Source organism: Elephantulus edwardii, unplaced genomic scaffold, assembly GCF_000299155.1.
Source record: "Elephantulus edwardii isolate Elephantulus edwardi_28Jun2011 unplaced genomic scaffold, EleEdw1.0 scaffold00001, whole genome shotgun sequence".
Taxonomy (NCBI): Eukaryota; Metazoa; Chordata; class Mammalia; order Macroscelidea; family Macroscelididae; genus Elephantulus; species Elephantulus edwardii.
Genome location: NW_006399751.1, coordinates 42,613,167 through 42,631,239, shown reverse-complemented (window position 1 = coordinate 42,631,239; position 18,073 = coordinate 42,613,167). Strand labels below are relative to the sequence as shown.

Genomic DNA, 18,073 nt, shown 5'->3' with positions numbered 1-18,073 from the left:
TCTTCTTTGGTGAAGTGTCTGTTCATACGCTGTGTCCATTTGTCAACTGGTTTGTTTACCCTTATCTTGTTGTGGGATTCGAGTATTCTATAAATTCTAGATATAAGTCCCTTATCAGACATGTTACTACCAAGTATTTTTTTCCCTGTCTGTGGCTTCCCTTTTTACCCTGTTGGAGGAGTTTTGGGATGTGTACAAGGATTTGATTCTTTGAATGTCCTATTCATCGATCTTATCCTCTCCTGGTTATAGGTTTTTCAGAATGCCTGGAAGACTGTTCAAGTTGTGGATTTCATTTGGAGTGGAAAGAGACCCTGAATAAGCAAAGCACTCCTTAAAAAGAGAAACAGGTAGGAGGCATCTCATTCCCTGATTTCAAATCCTACTACACTGCCATGGTGATCAAGACAGTGTAATACTGGTACAATGACAGACACATAGATCAATGTAATAGAACTGAGAACCCAGAAATCAGCCCATCTACCTATAGTCAACTAATTTTTGACAAGGAGATGAAATCAGTTAAGTGGTGCTGGCAAAACTGGAAAATATCTGCATTCAGAAGTACTAAATGAGCAAATATTATTCAGTCTTTTCAAGATCATACTATAGGTATGGAAATAAGGTAATACAATTTATATCTGAAATTTTAAACACTGTTTTAAATTCTACTGCAATATTCTTACTTACTCGCTAAACATTTCTTTCTGGATATACCATTAAAACATCAACATATCTAGCAATAAACTCTTAAATAGTTTCTCAAATGTGTGAAGTGGTATGGGGAAAATAGGAGAAAATAGGAGAAATTGGTACCAGTCACAGGTGATCCATCCCTTTGGAGTAGAAGAGATATGGTAGTACTAAAATAACAAAATCTTTATCTCTAACCCTCTTCTCTCTCTAAATCCTAAGTTTCCAATCACTTGCTGGAACAGTCAATCTAAAGCTAGTAATTCTGCCTTTCTAATACCACAATCAAATGATTTTTCCAAGGTACCCCTCACTACTTCATTAATTCAACTCTTCACTATCAATATTCTCACTTATATTTTAGTAAGTCTGTTCAGGGTTTTCTTCTGTCTCTTCCCCCTAATTAATTACTTGTCTAATCTGTCTATACAAAAAACCCAAATGTACTGCCAATTAATTCCTTCACTGTCTAATCTGTTTATACAAATGTACTGCCAGAGTCAATTCTCCCTCTTCACAACCCTCTGGCAGGTTTCCAAAGATGGAAATCTTTATGAGAGCAGATCATCCATATTTCTCCCTCAGTGCAGATGGAAGAAGATAGCCACTGATCTTTTAGTTAGCAACATAACACACTACAGTAGCAGAGCTCTTTAGAATTAAACTGTGTCCTTAATATTCATTATTGACTTCTCTTTGAATACAGATGCCCAATTTTATTCCCAGGTACAATGAGTCCAGTCTCAAGCAGGACATTGTTTTCTCTAACTTACAGCTGAGGGTTCTTGCTGCTGGTGTGTGCTGTCAAGTCAGAATCGACTCAAAGCTGACCCTCCAGTGGGTTTTGAGAGGCAGTAAATCCCAGGAGATTGCCCATTCTGCTCCTGTAAAGCAGCTGGTAGATTCAAACTGTGTGCATTTGAGACTGTAGCACAGCTTTTTACCACTAGGTCATCAGAGCTCTCTACTCTGTGCTGAGGGTTGCAGTTGTTAGGTGCTGTCGAATTGAGTATGACTCACTGTGATTCTATAAATAGCAGATATGAACGCTGTCTTATCCTGTGCCAACCTTACAATCTCTGACACACTCAGGCCCACTGCTGCAAACACTGTGTCAATCCACCTGGCTGAGTTCTGGCCAATAAGGCAAATCGAAGTTTGCTATAGGGGTTTCTGAGGCTACTGCTTTATGACAGAAAAAAAAAGATTAACCTGGTACCATCTGCCACTTTTTCCTGCTTTGAATGTTTATGAGTTAATTGACTGGAGCTATGGTAGACCATCTCGTTATGTATTGACAACCAGCATTTGGGAAGGTCAAAAGGATCATATGAAGCTAATCCCTGTAACATTTACCATCAATAGTTTACATTTCTAATTTTTTTTTTATTTTATTATTTTTTGTGTGCGTGTACCGTCAAATCAGATCTGACTGGTACAGGAGGAGATTGTCCCTCCTTCCCCGGCAGAGCATCTGGTGGATTCGAACCGTTCGCCTCTGGGATTGTAGTTGCAGCTCCTTGCCACTAGGCCACCAGCGCTCCCCTCTAATTTTCTAAGAAAGACAAAGTAAATGATGTAAAACACTGCTTGTTCACTCAAAAAAAATCTCATCTAAAGCATGCCTAACTGAAATACACTGACAAAATTACACTAGACCAGTATCCTTAAATATAGCTTTTATTTTTACACTCAACTTCTGAAAAAACTATTTCCCGCATAAAGACCCCCCTCCCAGTTCACATAAAATAGGTAATGTGCTGATGTTGTAATAAGGCTTAGGAAAGGCACATACCATACAAAAGCATGAACACTCACTCAATCACCACACTTAAAACTAAAAAATAATCTAGAAAACTTAATTGATACCCTCAGATCTGTTGTTCATAGGGTAACTGTGAAGTGGACTCAACTTGACATTATCTGACAACTTGCCAGTATCTAACAGCAGCAGCTGTGTTTTCAGGGGACCTGTCCTGGCATAGTCCTTAGTGAGTTGCAAAGCTAACCCAAAGGCTATATGTCTTTAAGGTTCAAATCCACCAGATGCTCCTCAGAAGATGTGCAGTCTTCTCCTTCAGCAATTTACGGTCTCAGAAATTCAATAGAGGAGCGCTAGGCACTACAGCTCACTCTGCAGCACTTAGTGAGAGAGTTGTTATACACGGCCATTGAAATTCAGAACTACCTTGACAACAACTCCTCATAGTTCTGAGACGATCTTCCCTTTAGCAATGAAAAGGGTAGCTGTACAAAATCTTGAGAGACCAAAATGGGTACTTGTCAGTATGTATAGTTTCCAAGGGCAAATAAGAATTTCAACTTTGCCAAGGTGTGAATCTCAAATTTGAGAAATGCTAAATATGTGACTTTTACATACTTATACACATATACATGCAAAATATGTATTTTTTGAGGGGGCAGGACTCTTCGGTGTTTTAAGTCAATTAAACACCAATAAATATAAAAAAGAAACTTGACCTGTTTCATATCAAAAGTAAAAAATTAAGTCACACTCTATCACAGAAGGTAGAAGGCAAAGCAATAAAGTTTCTAGAGTGAAAAAGAAAAACAATTATCATGGCTTTAAGGTATATAGAGTTTCTTTAGAAGGAAATAAAAGGCAATATACAAAGAAAAAAGGTGACAAAGTTTACTCAAAACTGTACATTTAAAATGTAAAATAGTGAAAACAAAATAATGTATTTAACCAAACACTAAAAAGTAAGAAAATCTGTGGGTGTCACTATTCAAATATAATGTTTAGAAAACCTTAGACTTTCTCATTTGAGGGTATGTACTACATGAAAAGAAAGAAAGAAAATGTGTATCTGACTCTTAAGTAGAGGAGAAGAGATTCAAAGAAAGGGTGTCATAAAGCATAGCACTAAGAACATCTTTGATAGTTAAATAATGTAAATCTGATGTGTTCATCTATCAAAGTTAAAAAAAACACAACTCTGCTCTTATATGAAATTGGTATTTAAAAACAAGTTGAAAAACAGGTACTTATCCTGCCTTTTTAAACAAATTATATTTCATGAACCAAACAGTTAATGGGGGAGAAGTACTGTAATAGAAGAACTGAAACTAATAAATGCAGGACAAATGAAATAATTAGATAATCACTACTTTCTAATAAAATAACTGTTACCGATAACTATCACTGATGTCTGATAAAATCTTTAGGAGAAAACATGGAAACTCGGCAATAGTTGGAATGACTGGTCCATACCTGGACCACAATTGCTGTCAAGTTGAAACTGACGCATCGGTGACCCTCCACTGGGTTTCCAAAACTGTCAACTGCACAGGAGGAGAATGCCTGTCTTACCCCAATGGTGCAGTCGCTGGGCTGGCAGCCCAACTCCCTGTGGACTATGCCACCAGAATTACCCACTGAATCTTAATCAATCTTAAATAAGAACAAACAGACAAATATTACATGATGCCACTGTTGTAGAATGGGACTGTCCTTGGGGTTGGGGAGAGACTGAGTAAGATGGGTTCAATAATGTATACTGCACTGAAACAGAGGAGGGAGAAAACTGTTTAAAAGAGATATATAACTAGGTATTTCTGTCATCACAGGAGACTAGAGCGAGGGCTACATGGTGGAGGGGACCTGGGGGAGGGTTTGTAAAACAATGAAAGAATCTTTTCTTTTACTTTTCCATAATTTTTGGATTCATGTACTTATAACTTGCTAGTCAAATTTGTGTCTTCTAGGTTGCAACACCCCCATGATACATCTTCAAGGATATGAACATGTACGGCCAAGCACAATCAATAAGAGTGCATCTAAATTCCAAAATCAATCTCCATAATAGTCTATGTGTTTCCTACTGCCAAAGGGGCCCTTTAGAGTAGTGAGAGAAGATCTTCACCCTGACACCCACAGCGTCCCTTTTCAGCAGGAAGTAGCTAAGAGAATACGCCATCCCCTTTTCCTTATGAGTCAGGGTGAAGTCTCTCTCAGGGAGGAGTGATAGGGAATGGCAAAGGACACACTGACAAAGAAGATTAATCAGGACTGGCTTTGACAAGCACTGTGGCATTTGGACAAGAACAAACTGGGAGGAGGGTAGAGAGAATAGTGCAACAATGAATGAATGGAAACCCAAAATCTCTGTAAATGTTTATGAAAATTAATAAAATATAATTATAGAAAAAAAAGACATTAAATGCCTCCTAATATGATGTAACAGACAGTATACAGAATGAACTTTTCTTGAAAATAAAGTAAAATTTGAATCTAACCAAGAGTATGAATTTCTAAAATCAACAAAGAGAGAACACAGGAAATAGAGAAAATTGCCAAATGCCACTGCAGCAGGACACAATCAGCCAAATTCAATACTGTAAGAAATTTTGTAGCAGAAAAGAAAGACCTAGTCTCTTGAACAAAAAAATGTCATGTGGAAAACAAAAAAAGGAAGGAGGGCAGCTCCTTTAGATTTTCAAAGATTTTAGAAAACAAGTAATAAAATGCAGTATGAGGATGGGACTTTTTTTGGATCCAAATGCAAATAAATCAAGAAGACATTTTTGAGTTAAAATTATTTTCTACATTTTTTAAGTTCCCAATCATTCCTTCCTTCCTTAAATTTGTAGGTTTTTATTTTATGATTTTTCCCCAAGAAATTATATATAGTGGACGAATTTAACACAACTAATACTTCAATAGGGTTTTTCACATGCAAGCAAAATTCTACTGAAGATTATCCAAAAACGACTGGAACAGTACATCAGCAGAGAACTGCCAGAAGTCGAGGCTGGGTTTAGAAAGGGTCGTGGTACTAGGGATATTGTAGCTGATGTTAGATGGATCTTAGCTGAAAGCAGAGAATACCAGAAGAATGTCTATCTGTGTTTCATTGATTACGCAAAGGCATTTGACTGCGTGGATCATAACAAACTGTGGCTGATTCTGAGAAGAATGGGAATCCCAGAACATTTAATCGTGCTAATGCGAAACCTACACTTGGACCAAGAGGCAGTCATCAGAACAGAACAGGGCAACACTGCATGGTTCAAAATTGGGAAGGGTGTACGTCAGGGATGCGTCCTGTCTCCATACCTTTTCAACCTGTATGCAGAGCAGATTATCCGAGAGGCGGGGCTCTATGAGGAGAGGCGTGGCATTAGGATTGGTGGACGATCTATCAACAATCTGCGTTATGCAGATGACACAACCCTGCTTGCTGAAACTGAGGAGGACTTCATGCACTTACTGCAGAGAGTCAAGGACTGCAGCCTTCAATATGGACTGAGGCTCAATCTCAAGAAGACAAAAATTCTCACCATTGGACCAATCGGTAGCATCAGGATGGATGGCGAAGAGACTGAGATTGTTCACAGCTTCAGTTTGCTCGGCTCCACAGTCAACACTCTTGGCACCAGTAGCCAGGAAATCAAAAAACGTATTGCGATGGGAAAGTCTGCGGTTAGGGACCTCTCCAAAATACTGAAGAGCAACAGTGTCTCTCTGGAGACTAAGGTGCGCCTGATACAGGCCATGGTTTTTGCAATCACTTGTTATGCATCAGAGAGTTGGACAATGACTAGGGAGGATAGAAGGAGAATTGACACCTTTGAACTGTGGTGCTGGAGAAGAGTATTGAATGTACCATGGACTACCAAGAAAACAAACAGATTCATCGTAGAGAGGATTAAACCAGGCTGCTCCTTGGAGGCAAGGATTCTGGGGCTTCGTCTGACATACTTTGGACATGTTGTAAGGAGAGACAGGTCTTTGGAGAGGGACATCTTGCTGGGTAGAGTAGAGGGACAGCGCAACAGGGGAAGACCCTCTATGAGGTGGATTGATTCTGTGACTGGGGTACTCGGGATGGGTGTGTCAGAGGCAGTGAGATTGGCACAGGATAGAGCACGGTTTAGGGCTGTTGTGTACAAAGGGTCGCTATGAGTCGCAAACAACTGGACGGCACATAACAACAACAATACTTCAATAACACTGTTTATTTTTCCATTATTTTATTAAGCCTTCAGATCAGTGTTTCCCAAAGAATATTCTACAGGGATGAAAGCAGCTTTATGGAAAAAGAAAAAAAATTGAGAAACTTGAAGTATAGAGTTTTGGGAGATTTTTTTTGAGAAGCAAAACTTTTCAGAACCTTTAATATGCTCAAATGAAATGCCTACATTAGAATATGACATTTCTGCCAAATCTATTTTGCTGATGGAACCCTTTTTTCACAGAACAATTAGATGAAACTAGTATTATTTGGAATTCATTAAAACTCAGGATAAAGTAAATTTTTAATGATGTCTTTGATATTTTGAAAAACATAATAGGAACACTAGGTAAACTACATATCAGGTAAGTTTTCTTATGTGGAAAATATACAGTAGAAACAACTTATAAAATATTCTGTAACTTAAAATACAAGAAATGTCTCAAAGTACAAAATATTACATACGTACCTGGCAGAATTCACATGTAACTTGAATTTCATAAGTTGAACAACTTATCACATTCTCTTTTCCATGGCAAGGATACTGAAAAAACAAAGTGATTTCACAGTTAAAACTAGTTTGTGACACTTCCTGAAACAGTGAAAAATAAAAATACTCCAATAATTATACTTTATAACACTGTCACTTTTCTTTGGAATGGAAACAAGTATAAATCTCTTCCAGTCAGTAGGCCAGTGGCTGTCCTTCAGATTTATTGGTGAGCATATCCAGGGAAGTATCTGTTAGTTGAAATATGTCAATGGGTATACCATCAATTCCTGGGGCCTTATTTTTTGCCAATTCCTTCAGAGCAGCTTGAACTTCTTCCTTCATCACCACAGGCTCTTGCTCATATGTTGTTTCATTAAATTCTTCTGTGTCTGCCAATTCCTTTTGGTTCAATGACTCTGCTTACTTTTTCCTTCTTCTTTTAATACTTCCTGGATCATTTAATATTCTGTCCAAAGCATCCTTAAATATTGCAACTTGAGGTTTGAATTTGTTCTTCAGTTCCTTCAGCTTAAGAAATGCTGCGGGAGTTCAGCCCTTTTGATTTTCTGACTCCAGCTCCTTGCACATTTCATTGTAATACTTTGTTTTTCTGCGCTGCCTTGTGAAATTTTCTGTTCAGCTCCTTAATGTTTTGATTTCTTCCCTCTGCTTTGGCTTCTTGGCACTCTAGTGAAATATTCAGAGTCTCTTCTGACATCCACTTAAATAAACAGTATCACTGATATCACATGCAAGCAAGATTCTGCTGAAGATTATCCAAAAAGACTGGAACAGCACATCAACAGAGAACTGTAAGAAATGCAGGCTGGGTTTAGAAGAGGTCGAGGTACTAGGGATAATGTTATATGGATCTTGGCTGAAAGCAGAGAATACCAGAGGAATGTCTATCTGTGTTTCATTGACTATGCAAAGGCATTTGACTATGTGGATCATAACAAACTGTGGATAACTCCGAGAAGAACAGGAATTCCAGAACACTTGATCATGCTAATGCGAAACCTATACTTAGACCAGGAGGCAGTTGTCAGAACAGAGCAAGGAAACACTGCATGGTTCAAAATTGGGAAGGATGTACACCAGGGATGTGTCCTATCTCCATACCATTTCAATCTATATGCAAAGCACATTATCCAAGAGGTGGGTTCAGTGAGGAGAAGTGTGGCATCAGGATTAGAGGAAGATTCAAACAATCTGCGTTATGCAGATGACACAACCCTACTTGCTAAAACTGAGGAGGATCTGAAGCACTTGCTGCAGAAGGTCAAGGACTACAGCCTTCAATATGGATTGAAGCTCAGTATCAAGCAACAAATATTCTCACCACTGGGCTGATTGGCAGCATTGGGATCGATGGTGAAGAGATTGAGACTGTTAAAAGCTTTAGTTTCCTTGGCTCCACAGTCAACACACTTGGCACCAGCAATCAGGAAATTAAAAGACATATTGCAATGAGAAAGTCTGCTGTTAGGGACCTCTCCAAAGTACTGAAGAGCAACAATGTCAGTCTGAAGACTAAGGTCTGCCTGATACAAGCCATGGTCTTTGCAATCTCTTGCTATGCATCAGAGAGCTGGACAATAACTAGAGAGGACAGAAGAGAAGAACTGATGCCTTGGACTGCTTTAAGAACAAGCAGGTTCGTCCTGGAGAGGGCTAAACCAGATTGCTCCTTGGAGGCAAGGATTCTAAAGTTTCATCTGACATACTCTGGACATGTTGCAAGGAGGCACCAGTCCTTGGAGAGGGACATCATGCTTGAGAGGGGGGAGCGACAGCACAGGAGAGAAAAATCCTCTATGAGAGAAATTGATTCAGGGACTGGGGTAATTGGGGTGGGTGTGTCGGAGACAGTGAGACTGGCACAGAATAGAGCACAGTTTAGGGCTGTTGCACATAGGGTCACTATGAATTGCAGGCAACTCAATGGCACATCATAACAACAACATAACACTGTCATCATCCAAAAACCAGTTACCAGTCACACTAACCAAACTCTAATATATAATCATTTGCAGTTCTCAGTGAAATGTCATCTTTTCTCATTTTCTTTTTTTGTTTTGTTTTGAAACTTTAATGAGAAAAAATAAAAAATATGGAACGCTTCTCTAATTTGCGTGTCATCCTTGCGCAGGGGACATGCTAATCTTCTCTGTATCGTTCCAATTTCAATATATGTATGCCGAAACAAGCGCCTCATTTTCGAAAAAATAGTCCAAATTTCTCTTTAATATAGATTATGGACTTTTCTCTTATATGGATTTCTGATCATGTACTTCTTTGTGCTTTCAACCTATTCATTTACAAATTAGCCAAATAGGGTGAAATTAACTACTCAAGATTAAAAAAATGGAACAAAAAGTTACCTATTTGTTGGTCTACTGTGCCTTCTAGGTGTTACACTTTGTTATGTTATACATATTAAGTTTCACCTTACTCTTATGCCTAGGAGCTGCACTGCCAATGCAAAAGCATTTGGTTCAAATCCACCAGTCTTCACCATGTGATTTAGAGACTTTTAAAACCTACTGAAGGCTCAGCTGAGTCAATTCTGACTTCATGGCAATGACTGACATTTCCAATTATCCAGAAACTTAAGGTAAACCATCTTATCTAATTTTTTTTTAATTAATTCACTGTTGCACATTTTCTTCCCTCAGTACTTTTTATTTATTTTTTTAAAATAGTACAAAAAGACCATTCGGAAAACTGGGATCGCTATAGAGTTAAGACAGAGACATTATCAAAAGAAATCACATGACATGAATTGTCAATGAGAAAGGAGCGTGGTAAAGAAAAACATCTTAAGAAGCGATGACTAGAATAAAAAGGTAGAACTTAAGGGGCAAAACATTTCTTCTAACTGAAAAGTATCATAAAAACCAAGCCTCCTAGAAAAACAAATATAAGGCCTGTAAAAGTGGCAGCTCAGGTAGGCTGTTTGGTGGGCAGCCCATCAGAGTGTTAAGAGTCTGGAGAAGGCAAGAAAGCTATGTTAAGGGACAGTGATGAGAAAAAAGACGGTAACCTGATATGAGTTATGAGTGGAGAAAAAGTCTATGTGGGGACAGGGAAGTAGCCTGACATGGAATGTCAGAGCTCACATGTGGTGAGGAGGCATCCATATGAGGGAAGAACAGGGATAATATTGACCCAGTTCAGACCAAGTAGAACATCCCCTCATGGAGGAGACAGCCTAGTGGCAATAGGAGACAGAAGATACACAGATGAGGAATAACTAAATAATATATCAAAGATGATGGCAGTCATGTTTTTCACTACAGAAAATTTTACATACACACGTGTATCTCCTTCCTGTGGATTAAATGTGATTTGGAGAGAATAATATGAATCCATGGCTTTCAATATAAATAAAAAGATATAGAATTACAACTGTTAGTGCATGGATTTAAAAAAAAAAATTTACTTACTTAGTTCTGTTCACTGAGAGGCCCTAGGAACTCACATAGCCCAGTAGCAATAAGCATATTTACCACCCAGAATTTGGTGTCTATTTAGTATTTTCCACTAAGGGAATCATAACCTCTATAAAGAAATGGTTGATTCTAGGACTAGGGCTGAATAAGTATAAGATGGGCTTCAATTACCTTATTGACAAAGTAAGGAAGGATTTATTTATTTGGCCAGAAAAAAAAGTGACCAAGTTTAGTAAAAAGGAAAATCAAAATTATATGTCCCTGACAGGATAATAACAATGAGAACCAGAATTATTTCTATGATAACCATTTCAAGGTAGCCTGAATCTAGTCACACAACAGAACTAGATCACCATACGAAAACATTAAACAACTCCAAACTAAGGCAGAGTCTATACAAAGCATCGTCAATAATCTGCTAAAAATAAAAATCATCAAAGTTAAGGACAGACAGAGGAACTGTTTACTGTTGGCTGATAAATGACAACTAACTACAAAGCAAGAATCTACATTATTTTTCTATAAAGAACAATAATGGTACAAATGTAAAAATGTAAACGTGGTCTATACATTAAATGGTAGCAAAGCATAAATGTTAATTTTACAATTTTCTATGCTTTATAGAATATATTTGCTATAAAATAATAAAGTGATAAGGTTTCCTGTTACTAACCTACTTTTAAAATAAAAACAACTTAAAAAAAAGTTTATAGAAAAACTTTTCAGTTGTATGTAAATAATATACAGTGCAGTAATTTAATATCAAGTTCATCCTTCAACAGCAAAGTGGTTAAAAGTGTCCACTCTCTGTTAAGTCAAAAAAATCTATGTATAACTTTCAAGTCTCCAAAGATATTACTAATAGTATACTATTGATTAGAAGCCTTACAAATAACATAAATACTCCATTAACACACATATATATATTTCCCCCCTCAAACTTAATGGTTTATTTAGTCAATAGCTGACCTGAAATGGAACATTTAATTAAGAACCAGAGAAATCCAATTAGGTATAAAAAGATGTTTCAAAATACACATAATAATGTACTTTCCCTAGAACACTAAGCTGCTTCTACAAATTTTCAAATGGATTCTGCAGTCTAATTAGTTGCTTTGATGATTAACACATATTTCACATATTATAGTTATTATATACTACACTCCCCCATTCAGGTAAAACACTAAAATGAAAATGCCATTTTGAATAGATATAAGGGATCTCCCAAAAAGAGAGAGGTCTTCAACCTGCTGGCAAAGCTGTGGTGGTAACTTCACAAATTTTATTTTCTTTGTTTACAATGTTCCTTATACTGGACTTATTAAGGTACATATCAAATGTTTCCATTTTCTCTAGCAATTTCATGACTGTTTCTTGGAAGCACTTGCAACATCACAAAGTGGCACTGTAGGAAAGCCTGTGAATGTTACTCCAATTGTTCGGGAGAATGAAGGTCTGCCACTAGTAAGCAATGCCAATAAAAATGAGATGAAATTTTCAGCTATGAAAAGAACACTCCTAGAACAAAGCTTTAAATCCCAAACACCGTCTCTCTCCATACCCTTGCATATACTGGCTTCCAAATCGTATCTTGCTAACCTTTGATCTCTGCATCCTAGTTATGCAGGCTATTAATCAGTTGCCGAAGCATAGAATGCTCTTATTTCTCATTTATCCATCCCTTTCTTAGTTAGTGCCACTCATCTTTAGGCAACCTTTTTCACTACCCTCTCCTCTGAAAAGTCATCTCCTTACTTTTTCAGTCAAAAAATATTGACACAATTAATAGGATAAGAATTGTAGCAGGTGCCATGAGTACAATCAAACAGCATCCACCCTCCTGAACCTTGTGTTTTATGGAGAAGACTGCTAATCAAACGGAAAACTTAAACATTTAAGTTGTTCAGGTATCTAAACTTAAAAAAGCATTTAATGTATTAAAACTCTTTAAGCAGATAGCACTGTGTAGAAAAAAACTTATCCAGGGCATCAAAATGATAAAAATATTATAAAGTATCAAACCTCCATATACTTGCTATTGTAAATCAGGAATTTAATCCCCACAGATGACTTTTTTTTTGTTTGTTTTTGGTTTTGCTTTGTGTTTTTTTTAGCGTAAAATCGTATCTCACTTTAAAAAAAAAAAGCTAAAATCCAATGCTTTGCTGTCAAGTTGATTCCACTTCACAGAGCGATTCCACCCCTCCTACAGGAGAAACTCTAAAGTAGATACGCCCTATAGTTTCCAACCCTAATCTTTACAGAAACAAATGGTCACATCTTTATCCTTCATAGTGGTTGCTGGAGTGCTTACCTACTGTGCTGTCAAAGCTTTTATCTAGCATGTGTTGTTCTTGTTATGTGCTGTTTAGTCGCATGCAACTCATAGCAACCCCTATATACAAGAGCTCTGAAGCCTACTCTATCTTGAGTCAGTCTCCAACAGACCTACCCCCATTACCTCAGTTACTGTGTCAATCCACTTCATTCAGTCTTTCTCTCCTACGTTGTCCCTTCACCAGCATGATGTCCTTCTCCAAAGATCAGTCTCTCCTGGCCACATGCCTAACATACATGAGTTGGAGCTTCAAAAATCCTAGCCTCCAAGGAGAAACTTGGTCTCACCTTGTCCAGAAAAGACCTGTTTGTTCTCTTGGTGATCCATGGTATGTTCAATACTCTTCTCCAGTATTACAGCTCAAAGACATAGATTCTTCTGTCATCCTTAGACACTGTGCACCTCTCTGATGTATAGCAAGTAATCAGGAAGACCATGACCTGATTCAGGCATACATTAGTCTCTAGACTGACACTCTTGTTTCTCAGTATTCTGGAAAGGTCCTTGATCACAATGCAATCTGTCTTTTGATTCCAACTGCTGGTGCAAAGGATATTGATTATGGAGCTGAGCAAGCTGAAATTGTCAACAACCTCACTCTCTTCTTTACTTATCATGGTGCTGCCAATTGGTCCAGTGGTGAGAATCCTATCACTTAGAACATTGTACTTCAGGATAGAATTTGAAATTACCTTTTTCTTTTTTTTTAAATTTATTATTAATTCCAATGAAAATTTACAGGGATTTTGGATTTCCATTCATTCATTGTTGCATTTTTCCCTTTCCCAACCCTCCCCCCTAGTATACTACCCTCTTGGAAAAGTAAAAGACAAATTCTTTCACTGTTTTACAATCCCTCCCCCAAGGTCCATTCCACTATGCAGCCTTCGCTCTGGACTCCTGTCATGACAAAAATACCTAATCACATATCCCCTTTTAAACAGTTTCTCCCTCATCTGTTTCAATGCAATATACATTATTGAACACATCTTTTTCAAGTCTCTCCCAACCTCGGGGTCAGTCCTGTTTTACAAAAGTGGCACCATGCAGTATTTGTCCTTTTGTGACTGAGATACTTCACTCAGCATTATGTCCTCCAGGGTCACCCATTTTGAATAATATTGCATGAGTTCCTTGTTTTCCTTTTCTTTTTTTTAATTTTATTTCATTATTTTTTGTGTGTACCGTCAAATCAGATCTGACTGATACAGGAGGAGATTGTTCCTCCTTCTCCAGCAGAGCATCTGGTGGATTTGAACTGTGTACCTCTGAGATGGCAGTGCAGCTTCTTGCCACTAGGCCACCAGAGCTCGCCGAGTTCCTTATTTTTCAACGCAGCATAATATTTCACTGTGTGAATATACCATAGCTTCTTTATCCATTCATTTGTTGATGGGCACTTATACTGTTTCCAACTCCTTGCTATTGTGAACAAAGCCGCAATAAACATGGGGGTGCATATATCTGCTTGGATGTCAGTTATGGTCTCTTTGAGGTATATTCCCAGTAGTGGAATTGCTGGGTCAAATGGTATCTCTATTTGCAACTTTTTGAGAAAGCGCCATACCACCTTCCACAGTGGCTGCACCATGAAATTACCTTTTAAGCTATAAATGCAACACTACTCTTTTTCTGAGTTTTATATCTGGCCTGGTATTGTCGAATTCAAAGTGGCCACAGCTAGTTCATCTCATCTCATTATTACCAGGAGATATCCTGGCTGTTGGTATCAAGAATATTAACTGTGGAGCCAAACAAACTAAAGCTATTAATGATCTCAATTTTTCACCATCTCTCTTGATGATGCCAACTGGTCCAGTGTTAAGAATCTTTGTCTTCTTGGTTTTGGGCTTCAATTCATTGACCATCTGAGAAAGATGGGATAAACAATGTTTACTGCACTGAAACAGATGAGGGAGAAAACTGTTTAAAAGGGTTATGTGATTAGGTATTATTGTCATTACAGGAGTCCAGAATGAAGGCTGCATAGTGGAGTGGACCTGGGGGGAGGGATTGTAAAACAATGAAAGAATTTTTCCTTTAATTTTCAAAGAGAAGAGCATATTGGGAAAGGGGAGGGGTGGGCAGGGAGAAAAGTGCAACAATGGATAAATGGAAATTTAAAAAAAAAAAGACAAGTCTCAAGGGAAAATCTGTGGTCAAGTATCTCTCCAGAGTGATAAAGAATGACATACAAGCCATGGTCGTCTTGATTGCTTGCTATGCATCTGAGAGCTGGACAATGACTAAGGATGACAGAAGAATTTATCCCTGTGAGCTGTGAGGCTGGAGAAGAGTACTGAACATACCATGGACTGCCAAGAGAACAAACAGGTCTATCCTGGAGAAAGTGAAACTAGATTGCTCCTTGGAGGCAAAGATTTTGAAACTCCATCTCCCTACTTTGGGCATGCTGTCAGGAGGGACTAGTCCTTGGGGAAGCACATCATGCTTGGAAAGGTGGAAAAGAGGTAGCAGATCTTGGATAAGATGGATTGATGGTGATTGTGGCAACAGGGTCGAGTGTGTTGGAGATGGTGATGCTGGCTCAGTATAAGGCAAGATTTAGAGCCATTGTTCATGAGGTTGCTATGAGTCGTCTTCTCTAGTGACAGCAAGTAAGTTCATACAATTCAGTCCAAAACCAAGTAAAGTTGAATGTTTGTACAGCTTTACAGCTGATAAGTTTTTATGACAAAAATGTTTTTGAAATCTAGAAAACACTATCAGCTTTATTCAGTTCTGCGATGTCTGATCTTCTTATGGCCATTTGCTCTAGAGGGATCTCCATATAAAGTTTAGAAGCCCCAGTTTAACAAATGTTCACACATTTTCTTTTAAGTTTTCAGTGTGCTTTACTATATTGATATGTATACCAAAGGGGTTTTTCCAAATTATGTGAACTTCAGATTTTCCCCACCAATTTAATTCAGACAATATGGGAGGATATTAGTATTTTAAGGACTAGTTTTGGGAGAAGAGCTACTAGATTCTAATATCTGAAATACCATCATCAAATAAAAACAATGCATCTGTATTAAAAGCTTAACATCTTTTACCTTTCTAGCTGGTGGGCCATGTGCTTTATTCACTCAACTGCCAGGTCTCTCAGCTTTCATGAAGTAAGCAGTGCTTCTTACATTTCCAGCAAAGTATCCCTAGGGCAAAGGAGAGGTAGAATATAGTAAACTCATTATTTTGGGGGCTCAAAACAAACAGTCTCAAGTAGTTTAATTCTCTGGTGTTGCAATGGGTAAGGACTAGTCTGCCCACAGAAACAACAGTTTAACATACTACCTGTTCCACAGGAGAAAAGACTTGGTGATCAGTTCCTGTAAAAATTAAATCAAAACCAAACCCGTTACTGCCAAGTTGAGTTCAATTCATAGTTACCCTAAATGACAAAGTAGAACTGCCAAAACAGTTTCCAAGGCACTAAATTTTTATAGACCCAAACTGCCATCTTTCTCAATATATGGCTTCCCTTTTGTAGTTTACTGCTCACACTCTAACCCTCACATTACTGATCACACATGAGAAAAATGAGAGATGAAAATATAGCCTTCCTTTAAAAAATATTTTCTGAAATCTTAGAACAAACTTCTATTTAGATTCTACAGTACAGAACGTAGTCACATTTCAGCCATACGTTGCTGCTGTTGTTAGGTATTATGGAGTCGAATACAACTTACAGTGACCCTATGAACAGGTATGAACCCTGTTCTATACTGCACTATCCTTAGCATCCCCAACACACTCAAGTCCACTGCCACAGTCACTACATCAATTAACCTCACTGAAGATCTTCCTCTCTTTTTGCTGACCCTCCAACTTTCCAAGCATGTTGTCCCTCTCTAACACACTCAAAGTACATGAGATGAAGCTTTGCCATTCTTGCCTCTAGTGGGCACTGTGGATACACCTTCCCCAAGACCTACTCACTCGTTCTTTTGGCAGTCCATAGCCTAATGTTAAGAAGCTGTGCTACAATCCTGAGGGCAAGCAATTTGAATTCACAAGCTGCTCCGCAGAACGATGGGCAATAAATCTGCTGGTCAGCTATGAGTCAGTTTCAATCCAGCAGCATATAACAACAATTTCTTTATGACAACTCAAGGGCATTGATTCTTCTTTTGTCATCCCTATTCATTGTCCAGTGCTCAGGAGCATAGCAGGTTGACTGGAAAGACCATGGCTTGAAGCAGGTACACCTCAGTCTTTAAAATATCATCACTACTCTTCAGATTTTTTTTTACTCTTCAGATCTTTGAAGAGATCCCTGACAGCAGACTTTCACAATACTATACATCTCCTGACTGCTGGTACCACATAAGTCATTATGGATTCAACTAAGATGAAATCATTGACAATGTCAATCTTTTCTCTAACCATCATGTTGTTGCCTATTGGCCCAGGGATAAGGACCTTTGTTTTCTTGATGCCGCAATGTTATCCATACTAAAAGCAGTGGTCCTTGATCTTCTGGAGTAAGCACTTCAAGTTCTCCTTGCTTTCAGCAAGCAAAGTTGTTTCATCTGCATAACACTGGTTGATGATGAGTCTTTCTCTAATCCTGATGCCACATTCTTCTTCATAAAGTCCAGCTTCTCAAATGATTTGCTTAGCATACAGATTGAATAGGTACAGAGAGAGGTTGGAACCCTGACAGATACCTTTCTTAAAATTTATACAATGTAGTGTTCCCCTGCTCTAGTCACATAATACTTTCATGATCTAGGTATAGATTTTACATAAGTGTTCTGGAATTCTCATTCTTCTCAATGCTAGTCATAGTTTATTATAACTATGTCAAAAGTCTTTGCAAAGTTAATAAAATGCAAATAGACATTTTTCTAGTATCTGCTTTTAGCAGGAGGCATCTGATACCAGCAGTTATAGCTGGTGCCACAGCCTCTTCTAAATCCAGTATGAACTTCTGGAAGTTCTCAGTCAATGCCACTGTTCTAGACATTTTTAGATGATCTTGTGCAATATTTTGCTTTATGTATTAGTAATGATATTGTTCAGTAATTTCCCAATTCTGTTGGGTCACCTTTCCTGGGAAAAACAACATATATGAACCACATCCATTTAGTTGGTCTGGTAGCTAGCTGTC

General features: G+C 38.0%; 1 protein-coding gene across 2 annotated transcripts in view; it reads right to left on the bottom strand.

Annotated features, from left to right (window-relative positions):
• ATF2 (activating transcription factor 2) overlaps nucleotides 1–16,037 on the bottom strand; it is a 113,079-nt gene extending 97,042 nt beyond the window's left edge. The window contains exons 1-2 of one of the 2 annotated variants that reach the window (XM_006878814.1): nucleotides 16,017–16,037; nucleotides 7,141–7,215 (exon numbers count right to left, since the gene is read on the bottom strand). In XM_006878814.1, the coding sequence (XP_006878876.1) occupies nucleotides 7,141–7,172 (32 nt within the window). In that variant the 5' untranslated portion in view covers nucleotides 7,173–7,215; nucleotides 16,017–16,037. Of the gene's footprint in view, nucleotides 1–7,140; nucleotides 7,216–16,016 lie in introns of those variants that run through there. The other variant, XM_006878815.1, reaches the window with a different exon arrangement.
• Nucleotides 16,038–18,073: the final 2,036 nt, after the last annotated feature.